Genomic DNA, 15,645 nt, shown 5'->3' on the forward strand with positions numbered 1-15,645 from the left:
CAGGAGGGGGTTCTGTATTCAAAGTTTGTTTACACAACATAGACCTATCGTTCACCAAAACAAAAAATGGTTTCAGTGTGGTAACACTTCAAATAATACATTTGTACATTAAGTTTCACTGTAAATTCACTAGATTTCTCACAATGGAAATTCTCATCACTGAGACTGTAAAGGTACTTTCAAGATGGAAGACAATGCTTTGAATATTAGAATCTCATGGCAATGTTTCTCCATTAAAATACAAGTTACTCCCATGGAACGCACTTCAAACTCCAAGGAACGCCTTTATATTCCTTATATCTGCAATCTCCATTGTTAAAGGTACACTCAAGTCAAAATTAAACTTTCATTATTCAGATAGAGCATGCAATTTTAAACAACTTTCCAATTTACTTTCATTAACAAAATGTGTACAGTCTTTTTATATTTAAACTTTTTGAGTCACCAGCTCCTACTGAGCATGTGCAAGAATTCACAGAATAAACGTGTATGCATTTGTGATTGGCTGATGGCTGTCACATGGTACAGGGGGAGTGGAAATAGACATAACTTAAAATTGTCAGGAAAAAAATAAATCTACTAATCATTTGAAGTTCAGACTAAGTGCTATTGCATTGTCTTGTTATCTTGCATTTGTTGATTATACAAATCTACTGTGTTGACTGGTCCTTTAATAAAGACAAAAACAAAGCAAAATGTACTATTAAACCTATAGGAGCTGTGGAATTGTGGGTATATTACACATGCATATTCTGGTGCGCTATTTAGCGCTTTTGCTCTAGCATAAACTTCGCTAGAAGTAAACTTTTCGTGCACTTCGTGCCGCATATGTATTACAAGTTGAAAGTAAAAAGTTTACGTGCAAGCAAAACCTGACGGGTGCTAATCAAATATCACAACCATGTTAACGTATTCTCCCCATAGAAATCAATAGAGGGTGCAGAAGAAAAAACACATCGCTCGCTCGCTGACCCGACATGAGTTATTAATAGTTCATATTCCAATGTTCTTCACATACAGAACAATGTAATTTGTATTGTAAATACATATTTCTAACCTATAAATATATAAGTATATTATTATTATTATTAGTATTATCATTTATTTGTAGAGCGCCAACAGATTCCGCAGCGCTAATAAATATATATTTTGCAAGTGCTGAAATTTTTTATTTTTTTTATTGCTGCTGCAGGTTGTCACTGGCAGTTTGCGCCCCCATGCTGAGGCGCTCTAAGGCGGTTGCCTAACTGGCCTTATGCAAGTGCCGGCCCTGCTATGCATCCCAGTTGGTGAAGATGCTGGCGATATATTCAAAGCAGCAACTACATTGAAGGTGTAATGTAAATGATCCCTTTACACAGTATTGTAAGGCAATATAATTGTGTCAATGGAAATACAATACAATAGAGGACATTGGACATCAATAATACACCTAAAGGATAATAGAAATACATTGGAAACTTTTTTAATATTGTATTCTCTATCTGAATCATGAAAGAAATAATTTGGGTTTAACGTCCCTTTAAGGGAAAACTATTTTACAGTACACTGTCCATGTTTCACCAAATATAAGTAATTAGTGAATATTCTGGCATTTCAGTTGTGTTTTCTACAATATCTTTGAGTATGTAATTTTCCATTTTTTGTCTTACATTTAATAGAGAAGAATGTTGCAATTTACTTCAAAAGGACATTAACTACTAAATAAATGCTAGATAGAATGACACATTCAAAGAAAAGATTAGTCTGAGAATAACATGTAGATGTATTTTTAAAAGTTTCCATAGCTGTTTAAATATTGACAAACTTAATGTAAAGTTTTAGGGGCTGAATTATCAAGTGGCGGGCGGAAATGATTTCCTGTGGCGAATCATGTCCTCCCGACATACCTAAATGCCGACAGCATACGCTGTAGGCATTAAACATTGCACAAGCATTTCTGGTGAAATGCTTGTGCAATGCCGTCCCCTGCACATTGGCCGCAAGCAGGGGGTGTTAATCATCCCTATCGTATTCCTTACAACCGTTGTTTCTTAACTTAAGTTTCCGGTAAACCGGAAACTTTGGGGGTAGATTGGAGCATCCGCTGCTTGGTAAATCTACCCCTTAGTGTCTAAAAAAAAAAAAAAGGTAGCTGCCATGATGTAACTTAGGTTACCTTCTCTGCTGTGGCCAATTAGGGACAGTTATAAATTGGTGACTAGAGTGTGCAGACAATGGCTGTGTGGAATATAACAGTGTTCTGCACTTCCATTTTTAACAGCAACTAACAATTTCAGAATGGAATTACAGGAAAAGAGGACAAAATAAATAATGAAAGTATATTGCAGACTTCTTTTTATATATGCAATTTATCATTTTATATTACCATGTCAACGTGTTTAATTTCCCTTTAACAGGCTAGATATATTTTCTTGATTTATATTAACATATTTATATTACATATCTTTAAACACAAACTATCCAGTATAAAGTACAATGAAACATATTTTTTTTTTCAATCTAACCTTTGAGGATTTAAGATTGGAACCTGACACTTTCTGCCAGACAGATGCCTCAAAACTAAAGTCAATTAAATAGGCAAAAGGAAGCCAGGGATGTTTATTTTAATGTTTAACACGGAGCTAAATTCCTAATGTATGTAATTGAATTTGTAAATATTACAAAGACACCATTGTTTTTTTGTATATTCAGTGTCATAATATATCCTAATGATTCTGTAAATTAAAGGGACATTAAAGTCAAAAGTTTTCTTTCATGAGTCAGACAGAGAATACAATTTTAAAGAACATCCCAATTTACTTCTATTATCTAAGTTGCTTCATTCTTTAGATATCTTTTGTTAAAGAAATAGCAATGCACATTGGTGAGCCAATCACATGAGGAAAATACGTGCAGCCACCAATCAGAAGCTACTGAGCATATCTAGATATGCTTTTCAGGAAAGAATATCAAGAGAATGAAGCAAATTAGATTATATAAGTAAATTAGAAAGTTGTTTAAAAAGGTATTCTCTATCTGAATCATGAAAGAAAAAATGTGGGTTTAATGTCCCTTTAAGGTCAATCATTTGTAAATGCAAAATGGTGATGCAGCACCAGGAAACCAAAAAAGCCAGCCATCTGCATATAATTCATACAATTATATTAAGAAGACAACAATAAGAACCCAATTCAATTAATTGTATAATATTATACCTGCAGATATTTAGTTTACTATCAATTGTTTTATATTATATAGGAGCATTACACTCAAAATGAAATCTCCCATAAAGGGCCAGATTACAAGTGTCGCATAATTTAGCGTTTTCACTAGCGTGCAAACGATGCAATAGGTAAAAAAAATTACAAGTTGAAAGTATAATTTGCGCAAACAACAGCCGATGTGCGTTAACTTCAGGACTTTGAATATTGCGACTGAGCTAACTTCTCCCCATAGACTTCAATGGAGAGCACAAAACTGGAAAAAACTATCACTTATCACTTGAGCTAACCAGACAGGAGTTAAACCTACAACGCTAACCCCTAAGGTAGTTATGAATATTTTACATTACAATGTTCTTCACATAGAAGAAAATGTTCTATTTATTTTTAAATAGCTATTTCTATATATATCTAATGTTTTTTTTGCAAAATATATATATGTGTGTACTTACAGATAGAATATATGTATTGAATAAAAATGATTTTTCTCAGGTATTTGAGTCGAAAGGGCTCCATGTATATATGTGTATATGTGTGTGTATATGTGTATATATTTATGCAAAAACTTCCAGTATGAATGGTACACACTAGCCAGAACAACTCCCTGGAGCACTGCCAATTAGTAATGTAGTTTTCCAAGACGTATCCCAGAGCCGGACGGAATCCCCAGAACACAACTCCAGGCCCAGATGGAATACACCCAAGGGTGTTAAGGGAACTTAGCACTGTTATAGACAAACCTTTACTCTTAATTTTTCAAGACTCATTATCCTCAGGCATGGTACCCCAGGATTGGCGTAAAGCTGATGTGGTGCCACTCTTCAAAAAGGGAAGCAGGGATGATCCAGGAAGCTATAGACCAGTTAGTCTGACATCAATAGTGGGGAAGATATTTGAAGGGATTATAAGGGATTATATTGATGAGCATATTCGTGTAAACAAGATTATGAGTTCTAATCAGCATGGCTTTAGGAGAAATAGATCATGTCAAACTAATCTAATTAGATTCTACGAGGAAGTAAGTAAAAATATAGATAAAGGGGAATCAGTTGATGTGATATACTTAGATTTTGCAAAGGCATTTGATACAGTGCCACATGAGAGATTAATGCACAAAATTAAGGGACTGGGAATAGCTGAAAATGTTAGCTCATGGATAAATAACTGGATAAAAGATAGGGAGCAACGAGTAGCAGTAAATGGATCATACTCAGATTGGACAAAGGTAATCAGTGGCGTCCCCCAGGGATCAGTACTGGGCCCTGTTCTTTTTAATATTTTTATAAATGACTTGGAGCAAGGATTAAATAGCGACATCTCTATTTTTGCAGATGATACTAAGTTAAGTAAGGTCATTAGGTCAGAGCAGGATGAACTCTCTTTGCAAAGGGATTTGCTAAAATTAGAACTATGGGCAAGTGAATGGAAAATGAGATTTAATACGGAAAAATGTAAGGTTCTACATTTTGGAAGTAAAAATAAGCAGGCTATGTATTTTTTAAATGGGACAAGACTTAGCCAAACACAGGAGGAAAGGGATTTGGGAGTAGTAATAGATAACAAGCTAAAGATGAGTGCACAATGCAGGGCAGCGGCTTCAAAGGCTAATAAGATACTAGCATGTATTAAAAGAGGCATTGATTCAAGGGAGGAAAGCATAATTCTGTCATTATATAAAGCCCTGGTAAGACCTCACCTTGAGTTTGGAGTGCAGTTCTGGGGACCGATTGCTAAAAAAGATATTGCAGAACTAGAAAAAGTTCAGAGAAGGGCCACAAAGCTAATAAGGGGATTGGAGAAATTAACCTATGAGGAGAGGCTAGCCAAACTGGGTCTGTTCTCTTTAGAAAAAAGGCGCTTGAGAGGTGACATGATTACTTTATATAAATATATTCAAGGCCCATATACAGAGATGGCAGAAGCTCTTTTTATTCCAAGAAAATTGGTTCTGACAAGAGGTCATAATTTAAGGTTGGAGGAAAGGAGATTTAATCTCCTGCAACGGAAACGTTTTTTCACTGTAAGAGCAATAAAATTGTGGAACTCATTACCAAAGGAGGTAGTGAATGCCAATACCATAGATACATTTAAAAATAGTCTGGATAAATTTCTGTATATAAACAAAATTCATGGATATGATTGCTAGTATTAAATGGGTCACATTTTAATGGGGTTATTTAAGCTTAACTGGAGCTTTTTGTAAGTATTTTAGATTTGTATAGGTTGAACTCGATGGACTTCAGTCTTTTTTCAACCTTATCTACTATGTTACTATGTTACTATGTTACAAAGCAGACTTACACAGGTAAGTAACAAAATAGAACGGCCTTTAATCAAAAGGTAATACGAATTGGCCTGTTGCCAAACATTTCAACTCACACAGGAGCTTTCCTCAGTAGAGACCCATAAAGACATAAAGTGCAAAGCAACAAAAACATACTTATATATCCTCTAAAACTAATTAAACACACCTGTGTGTAGTTACCAGCAGAGCATACAGAGCGTACATGATGCGTCTCTAGGACACGCCCTTCATGGTTTGCACCTAACGATGACGTCATCACAACGAGCCATTGTTACCGGAGCAACATGTAAACAACATAGAACCATAGTAGTCTGTGCTGTTACATCACCAAGCCACACCCACATGGGCGTGCCCAACTCTGTAGCATACACCAGATCAGCCCATATTACCATGGACAAACGATAGCCAGCATTGATGTGAATGATCTGGAGATAACAATTCAACTTAACAAGCTATTATCTACATATATTTAATAGTATACAAACAGGCTGCAAAAGATGTATGGCTTATGTACTCGTTCATAGTCTAATAACATTTTAAAGCACATTTAATTATTACCATTAAATATATACTATACATTCTATGTGATCTGTTATAAAGAAGTAGAACTGTTCTGGTAATTTATACATCACTGTATCAATACCAAATAATACCAAAAACATCTAGATTAGCTTCATATCAAAATATTTCATGTCCCAGGAAGTAGGTAGAAACATATGCCTATAATAGCATAGAGGTACTGAGGACTTGGATGCCCGTAACAGTCCATATTATAGTGAAGCTTCAAAGTGTATTATAATCCAGAGTTAGTAAGGACATACTTCAGATCTTGATTGAAGAAACCACTCACACTGGCCTAGTGTGGTGTAAAACTTAACTAACGATAGCAGCATGCATAATCAACACTACTATTTAGTCCCCTTGGGGACACAGTGCTTCAAGCTTTAATAATGCTTTTGCTCTGTCTCCCCCACGTTTTAGGGGTGGCAAATAATCAATAACCCGTAAACTAACTCATTTAGATGACATGTCTGAAAAATTTCTATCTAGAAGATATTAAAAAAAAAATCATTATTCAAGAATGCCAGACAGCTAAGTCAATGTCACAAGTGGACACAATCGTTAGGAGGAACAAGGAACTGGACAAACGCTTTAACTACATCACTACGTTAACTCCAGCTTCACAATACGTGGAGTCAGTGATTAAGGATAACTGGTCCATTATCCAGTCATACAGTACACTTCCATTCCATTCAACTCCAAGTCCAAGGATGGTATATAAAAGGTCTAAAAATCTGAGAGACCTACTTGTCCTCACGGATCCCACCCATTGTTATCGGAAGGGAACATGGCTACCTAAGGGTAAACCTGGATGTTTCTGATGTGGCAATTGCGTCACATGCAACAGTATGGTCACAAGAAACAAATTTCATCATCCACACACCAATAAAGTGTTCAGCATTAGACACAGATTAACCTGTACATTTAAATATGTTATTTATATGCTGATTTTTCCATGTTCTCTTTGCTATATTGGCAAGACGACAACTTTGTTCAGGGAACGATTTGTGAACCATAAGTCGGCTATCCGCCAGGCTATTGTGAAAGGAGATTCAGACCAGCCTGTTGCGAGGCATTATATGCAAGCTGGACTCTCGATATCCTCATTGAGGACTATGCTAATTGATTATTTGCCACCCCTGAAATGTGGAGGAGACAGAGCAAAAGCATTATTAAAGCTTGAAGCATGCTGGATTTTTGTTATGGACACTGTGTCCCCAAGGGGACTAAATAGTAGTGTTGACTATGCATGCTGCTATAGTTAGTTAAGTGTTAAACCACACTAGGCCAGTGGGAGTGGTTTCTTCAATTAAGATCTGTAGTATGTCCTTACTAACTCTGGATTATAATACACTTTGTAGCTTCACTATAATATGGACTGTTACGGGTATCCGAGTCCTCAGTACCTCTATGCTATTATAGGCATATGTTTCTGCCTACTTCCTGAGATATGAAATCTTTTGCTATGCAGCTAATCTAGATGTTTTTGGCATTATTTTATATTGATACAGTGATGTATAAATTACCCGAACAGTTCTAGTTCTTTATAACAGATCACATAGAATGTATAGTATATATTTAATGGTAATAATTAATTTTTGCTTTAAAATGTTATTAGACTATGAACGAGTAGCCATACATCTTTTGCAGCCTGTTGGTATACTATTAAATACATGTAGATAATAGCTTGCTAAGTTTAATTGTTATCTCCAGACCATTCAGTTCAATGCTGGCTATCATTTGTTGTTTATGGAGCTGTGTCCATGGTAATATGGGCTGATCTGGTGTATGCTACGGAGTTGGGCACGCCCATGCGGGCGTGGCTTAGAGACATAACAGCATAGACTACTATGGTTCTATGTTGTTTACATGTTGCTCTGGTAACGATGGCTCGTTGTGATGATGTCATCGCTAGGTGCAGGCCATGAAGGGCGTGTCTTAGAGACGCATCATGTACGCTCTGGTGGTACCTACACACAGGTGTGTTTAATTAGTTTTAGAGGGTATATAAGTTTGTTTTTGTTGCTTTGCACCTTATGTCTATATGGGTCTCCACTGAGGAAAGCTCCTGTGCGAGCTAAAACGTTTGGCAACAGGCCAATTCGTATTACCTTTCTATTAAAGCCTGTTATATTTTGTTTTTTTACCTGTGTAAGCCTGCTTAGTGTTCTGGGGATTCCGGCCAGTTCTGGGATACATCTTGGAAAACTGTATATTTTTATGTATACATGTATACACATAAAAACATAAATATACATGTATTCACATATATGCATATGTATATATACATACATACACATTAATATTTATGTAAATATTCATTACAGCCCTTTCCATTCAAATAGCCTGTCCTATACCATATTCCTTTTAACCCTTATAATTTTTTTTAAATTATTTATGTTAATAATTTTATTAGATATTGTATATATGAGTACAACAATTTATTTTAATGTATTTATTTTGTGTTTAATGCTACTTTTTTTTTAGCTCTAACCCTTTACGCAAGTTTGCACTTGTGCGGTTGCGTTTACTTTCAACTTGTAATATGTGTGCAAGTTAATGCTGGCACAATATTTCAATATTGTGCACGCTAACGTTAGCATGCTACTTGTAATCTAGCCCAAAATGTTTAATTAAAGTACCATTATAAACATTAAAATTGCTTTATCAACAAAGGCATAATTACAAGACAATTCAATAGCACTTACTCTGAATTTCAAATGAACAGTAGATTTATTTTTTGTGACAAATTTCTAAATTTGCTTGTATTTCCTACCCCTTGTATTATGTGACAAACATCAGCCAATCACAAAAAGCATATTCATTTATACTGTGAATTCTGCACTTGCTCAGTGGGAAGATGGTACCTCAGAAAGTGTAAATATAATAAGACTGTGCACAATCTGATAATGGAAGTAAATTGGAAAGTTTTTTTAAAATTGCATGTTCTATCTGAATCATGAAAGTTTAATTTTGACTTTAGTGTTCCTTTAATTATATTGAAAACAAATGTAATATTACGCATTTATTTTTAACCTCCCCGAAAGCGTCTGTACTGCATTTTGCACAGGAACTCATTTATATTAGAATTCTGTTTGGCCACAACAAGAGCTTACTCAATGGATGATTCCCTGAGCTGATCTATAAATAGAAATACCTGACATGATTTTTAATAAAATGGCAGATTTAAATAGTTTTAGAATATTTTTGTGTATGCATATGATTTGTAACTCAGTATCTTATTGCTAGTTTATCCTATGCCAGGCTTTAATGTCCATTTGAACATTGATTTATTTTTAAGTGTTGTGGTTTAGCTGGTGCTGATCTCACACTGTGGGGCCGATTTAGCATGGTCCGAACGGGGCCAAATACCCCTGTCTCCGGGGCTTGCCGGAAACAGGAGTTAAGAAGCAGTGGTCTTAAGACCGCTGCTCCTTAACTTGTCCACTGCCTTTGAGGCTGCGGACATCAATCCGCCTGATCACATATGATTGGGTTGATTGACACCTCCTGCTAGCGGCCGCGAATCTGCAGGGGGCGGCATTGCACAAGCAGTTCACCAGAACTGCTTGTGCAATGATAAATGCAGACAGCGTATGCTGTCGGCATTTATCTGTCTGGCGGACATGATCGCTACAGCGGATCATGTCCATGAGACAAATGATAAATCAGCCCCTGTATCTGTTTCTGGTGGCAGGATAAGAGCTATATTATTGCAAATATTCACAATAATCTTTATTTTAGTTTCAAATATGAGTTGTTTAAAAGCAAGACGTCAATTACTATCAAATTTGACAACAATCCATTGGTGTTTGCCATATATGATAAATAAATAAATAAATAAATAAATAAACTACAGTGGTTTGTGTTTTTTTATGGCATCCCAATCCATTATACACATAGTTAATTAATTAGTCTTAATTTGTCTGAATTACTTATGTGATACAACAAGAACCTTAGGTTTCCTTATGATAAGAAGATGTAAATATGAGAAAACTATAAGAATCAGGGTTATTTTGGCTCATCATGGTATCACTCACCAATAGAGTTGGATGACCAGTGGGTGAACGGACAAAAGAGGTGGGGGTGGGGGGTTCATGATGATACTTCAGACCTAACTATTTTGCCTACAGCCTCTGTCAGTTACATACCAATATCAACCCTCAGCTCACACCAGCAGTCCTGTAGTTTAATAGCCAAATGTAAAAATCCACTGTCATACTGGACCTCATCAATTAACTGCCCATTATTTTGTGGATACACAGTTAAAATACTGGACACTTAGACATCCTAATTACCAGAGAAAAATTAACTTTCCTCTACCCCATTAAACACATTTGGAATGAACTGGAACATTGATTGTAAGCCAGACCTTCTCATCTAACATCAGTGCCTGACCTCTTAAATGATCGTGTAGCTGTATGGGCTGAATTCCTACAGACACTCTGAAATCTTGTGGGAAACATTCCCAGAAGAGTTGCGTCTGTTATAGCCACAAAGGTGGTGGTGGTGGGGGGGCAACTCCATATTAATACACATGGTAAAAAAAGAGTATAAAACCTTCTTCTGAGATATCCAGTTATTGTCTATTTTTGTTATATCCTTTAAGTACCCCCTACTTGGCTTAATGTAAAATGGTCCAGGTCTTCCAAGCAGATTTGTTTCCTGACCAGCAATAATAATACTATACATATGTAAAAGGTAATGTTACAAGTTAGCACACAGAAATGAAAGTGGCTGAGATAACTGCTGTCATTTGAACAAAATATTTTCACACTACTCTGCTTACATTTACTTTATGCTAGTGGGAACCCCCCCCCCCCCCCCAACAAAAACAAAAACAAGAAAATGTATTTTCAGTAACTGACCTGCTATCATTAGAGGTAGAACACATTACAAAATCTGTAGCTCCATCTGTCAAGTTTAAAGGGACAGGAAACCCAAAACTTTACATTTTAAACATGTTTTCTATTTGCTTATATTATGAAATTTGTTTCATTCTCTTGGTATCTTTTTTTTCCGAGGAGCTGCAATAATCAAATGGGAACTAGCTTAATACATAGGGTGAGCCAATGAAAGGAGGCATATATGTGTAGCCACCATGTAGAGCCACCAATCAGCAACTAGTTCTGTGTAGTGCATTGCTGCTCTCTACTCTACCTAGGTATGCTTTTCAACAAAGGATACCAAAAGAGGGAAGCAAATTATATAACAAAGTAACTTGGAAAGTGGTTTACATTTGTATGCCCTGTATGAATCACGAAAGAAGAAATTTAATTTTCATGACCATGTGCGACATCTTAAGAACAGCATCTCTGTGGAGACAAAAGTAGCAAGATCTTGAGAAATAAAGTTGGTAGAAAAAAAAATCCAACATAAGCTGAAAGATGAGTCAATATCCATCTGTAGTTTCTCTGTGTGAGCTCTCCGAAGAAAGGCTGGGAATACACACTGACATTAACATTGCAGATGTGGCATATAATGCTAAAAAGCTTATCTTTTCTGTAAAGCATTTTTTCTAACTATTCTTATAGATTTATTTTGATTTTAATCACAGCTTTAATTACATACTAGCCTGCTCGTTTCTCTTCTTGTTATTTCTTATGAGATATTATAGTTATCTTTTAGATGCAGCCTGCTTATACTCGGTCGCCTTTTTTCATCTTGCGGAATGGGTTTCAATCTTCTGCAGCTGGATTAGAATGCTTCCAAAGGCCTCTTTTACCAGATGCAAATGATGTATAGTAAACATCTAAAAATAGTGGTGTGATATGAAGAACTAATTTATCACACACATGAAAAGAATTTTTTTTTCTATAATTATTTATATCATATTTATATATTTATGGGATGAAATATTATTTTTAACTTAATTTATCTGTATTTTAATTTTGTTGTCTAATAAAGACAAGTAGGTAATTCATTTCACAGTTGTCATAGTTACAAGAATACACTAGACTTCTCTTTATCCTTTGCTTAAAGTCGAAGCAATCTCTCCTAGGACCTTTTCTACACCGACTATTTATTTAAGAGATTATCTACTGGTGATTTATATGGATTTTTTTTAAAACTATAATCTTAAATATATGTCATTTGGAGCCATTTGTTTGTGAACATGATGAGCCGACAGTCGCTATTTTTTTTTTTCTAATGTCTCTATTAGTAATGTACACAAAATAAAACTGTATTTCCATTCCTTTATGTTCATTGCTTTTACGATAAGAAAAGTGAGTTATTTAAAGGGGCTAACATCAGAATTAAATCATATTTTCGCTAAGTACAAATTTTGTGAAATGTATGTTTAGGCTGCCAAAAAGTACAGTTAATTTGATTTTTGGTGTTTTTCGAATATTTGTTTTTGACAAATGGATGGGAGTTTCCTTTTTTTTTTTATCTCCATTTATGTCGCACATGCTAGACTGGTGTTATTCTCCATGATGGAATATGTCTCAAAGTGCTGTATTCTCTTGTGCAGTCACATAACTTTGTAGACAAAATGACAGTTTTAAATGATTTTAAAACATTTATATATTTATGCAGATCGTTTGCCTTGCCGTGTTGAATTGCTGTTATATACTGTACATTTATAAAAGTGAATTTATGTCCCTTTAACTGACATTAATGCACAGCGAATAGCTGTTCAGCTACTTGTGGACTCGCTGTGATGCAAAATAAATCTTACCTATTGAGGATAAATTTTTATGCATTGTAATGATTTTTTTTTATTTTTCAAATACCTGCTTTTTAAATGCATGATAGACAATGTGGAATTGCGCTGTCAGTGCCAATACTTCTAAAATGGAGATGTAGGGGTCACCTTAGGGTGTCCCTGCAGGGGAGGGGGCTAGTTTGCCAGGGGCTTTACTAAATAATCCATATAAGAAGGAAGATGGGCACCTTTGTGCTTAGAAAAAAACAATTTGGATTTTTTTTATATTTATGCCCTGGTTTAATGCAGACCAGCATAGTGCAAGTGAAGAGGAGCTGCCAATGCTATTGCAGATCTACAATCCGTCCTGGATATTGCTTGATTGTCATAGGTTGCAAGCCATGCCATGTTTTTGCTGTTTTACCTTTATTTCATGTGTCCTGGCTCCTAGAGCAAAACCAGGAACTTACTGGTTGCTCACATGACCTGCACCAACTCTACCCACCCCTGACCATTGCAATGGATAGCGCTTGCTTATTAGGGGCTACATTTAGCCACCAATAAGCAAGTGCAACCCAGGTTCTGAACCAAAAATGGTCCAGCTCATAAGCTTTATATTCCTGGTTTTTAAATAAAGATAGCAGGAGAACGAAGAAAAAAAATGATAAAAAGATTAAATTAGAAAGTTGCTTAAAATTGCATGCTCTATCTGAACCATTAAAGAAAAGAATTAGGTTTAGTATCCCTTTTAAATGTCTGGCAAATTAATCCTGGGTGATTATTTTGTATTTGAAATAGCTGGTTTTGCTCATTAAAGCCATTACCTGCTATTATCAAGGACATGCCTGTAGGTAAAGCAGACCTGCTAATGTTATGGTATTGAGATGCTAACTATGGTGGGCACAACCAGTTATTTTAGATACAAAAATCTATCTCTCTTACCCCATACTAGGGGATTAATTTATGCTATTTACTCCTGTTTACATAGCCATTCTACAGATAATAGATTTGTCATTAGTATTTTCAGTGGTGGTTTCTACAGGCAAAATCAGGTAAATGAGCTCTTTGCAAACCATTTAAGCAGGAAAAAATTACAATTGTGAACACATTAAGGGCTAGATTACGAGTGTCTCTTACTGTTGTGCATGAGTGATAAGGAGTTTATTGTGAGTCTTTGTGTATACGCTGGAAGCAGTGTGCATATTACAAGTTGAAAGTAAAAGCATTTGCTCAAGCTCAATTGAATTTAAAGCGCATTGGTATTGCACGTCTTCAGAGTTCTGTTTATTTGTTACACTCAACTAAAAAGTTGCACAAAACACATCAAAAATACCTTTAACAGTACAGTTACACTCATAATAACACTATCTAATAAAAATTTCATTAAAAAAGTTATAACGGATTAAAGATATGAGGACTGCAAAGTGTTTCAACCTAGAGATACATACATATATATGTACAGATGTATTTATGTATTTATATGTGTATATATGTATTTACAGACATATAATATCTGCATTGGACCCCTTTGCAGTCACGTAAGCTGAAAACATGTAAAATGTATATATCTGTATATATATATATATATATATATATATATATATATATATATATATATTAATCATCAATATATATATATATATATATATATTAAATTAAACCATCTAATATATATATAGAAGTATTTATTTATGAATAAATAGAACATATTCTCCTTTGTGAAGAACATTGGAATGTGAGCTATTAATATTTGATGTAAGCGCACTTGAGAAAATTTGATCGGGTTTGCATGACTTGAAGTTTATGATGGAATTACATTAAAGCGGTTGCAACATTTTAACTTTGGATTTTTGGAAGTACCTGGCTAGCGAGCAAACAAAAACGTTTTACTTTCAACTTGTAATACGTGCGCTACCCAACGCGTGGTAAAAGCCGAAGTTGAGTGCAGTTAACGTACGAGCGGGAGCAATAAATAGCGTTCCAGTTGTAATCAAGCCCTAAATGGGGAAAATATTTTGATTTTAAATTTAGAATTTACATTTTTAGAGTACAGTGTCCTTTAATTATTTCAAAAGACTATCAACTTCAGGACGATGTAAACCTTTAATTATACAAAAAAATTTAAATGACTCAATACAACAAATAAAAAATGCAACAAAAAAAAAGGAATATATTTTAAATATATGTTTTTATCAGATTTACTCATTACGTACTGAATAATCGTAAAAATATTTGTGGAATGCGGATTCCTATTTTCAAGATATACAAGCAGAAGTAATCAAAAACGAAATTATTGTATATAGCATTTTGTTTTAATAGGAAAAATCTATTTTTATTTTTCTAAAAAAATAAAAATGATGACATTTATATCCCTTCTAGATGTTCAGTATCATTCTCTGAAGCTGTATTTATTACTAACAGCCTCTTGTGGCTAATAAGTCATTTTATATTGTAATATTTATTGCAAACTTCTACCATTAAAATTATTGGCTTCGCATTCTATATGATGACAACATCCTTAACACTAGATTAAGTAAAAAAGAATGCATAAAACAGCACATATTACATTTTTTTCCCTATGTTTATCTGTTTATGTGTAGCAATGCAGTAGAACCTAATTACGGTTGTTGATCTACCAAATAAATAGTCTATTAAATAAAGTCTTCTTTTGTTTTTATTCAGGAAGGACCAAGTGCTCTTTCAACTTATGCTCTGCGATTGGGGCCTGGAGAAGAGATACTCACATCATTGTCTAAATTTGTGCAGGAGAAGAAACTAAAAGCTCCATTTATTATAACTTGTGTGGGCAGTGTCACCAAAGCAACACTTAGACTGGCTAATGCAGACGCTGTGAATAGCAATGAGGTACCTGACAGGTCGACTGATGTGCTGGCTCAGTTTAAGTCATGCATAGATATAGAAGGATG

At 34.9% G+C, this 15,645-nt stretch overlaps 1 protein-coding gene across 1 annotated transcript in view; it reads left to right on the plus strand.

The window, feature by feature from the left end:
- LOC128655734 (bifunctional protein GlmU) overlaps positions 1-15,645 on the plus strand; it is a 228,556-nt gene that overhangs the window by 200,681 nt on the left and 12,230 nt on the right. The window contains exon 3 of the mRNA XM_053709307.1: positions 15,401-15,583. Coding sequence (XP_053565282.1) covers positions 15,401-15,583 — 183 coding nt within the window. The remainder of the gene's footprint in view (positions 1-15,400; positions 15,584-15,645) is intronic.

The sequence above is a fragment of the Bombina bombina genome, chromosome 4 (assembly GCF_027579735.1).
Source record: "Bombina bombina isolate aBomBom1 chromosome 4, aBomBom1.pri, whole genome shotgun sequence".
Lineage (NCBI taxonomy): Eukaryota > Metazoa > Chordata > Amphibia > Anura > Bombinatoridae > Bombina > Bombina bombina.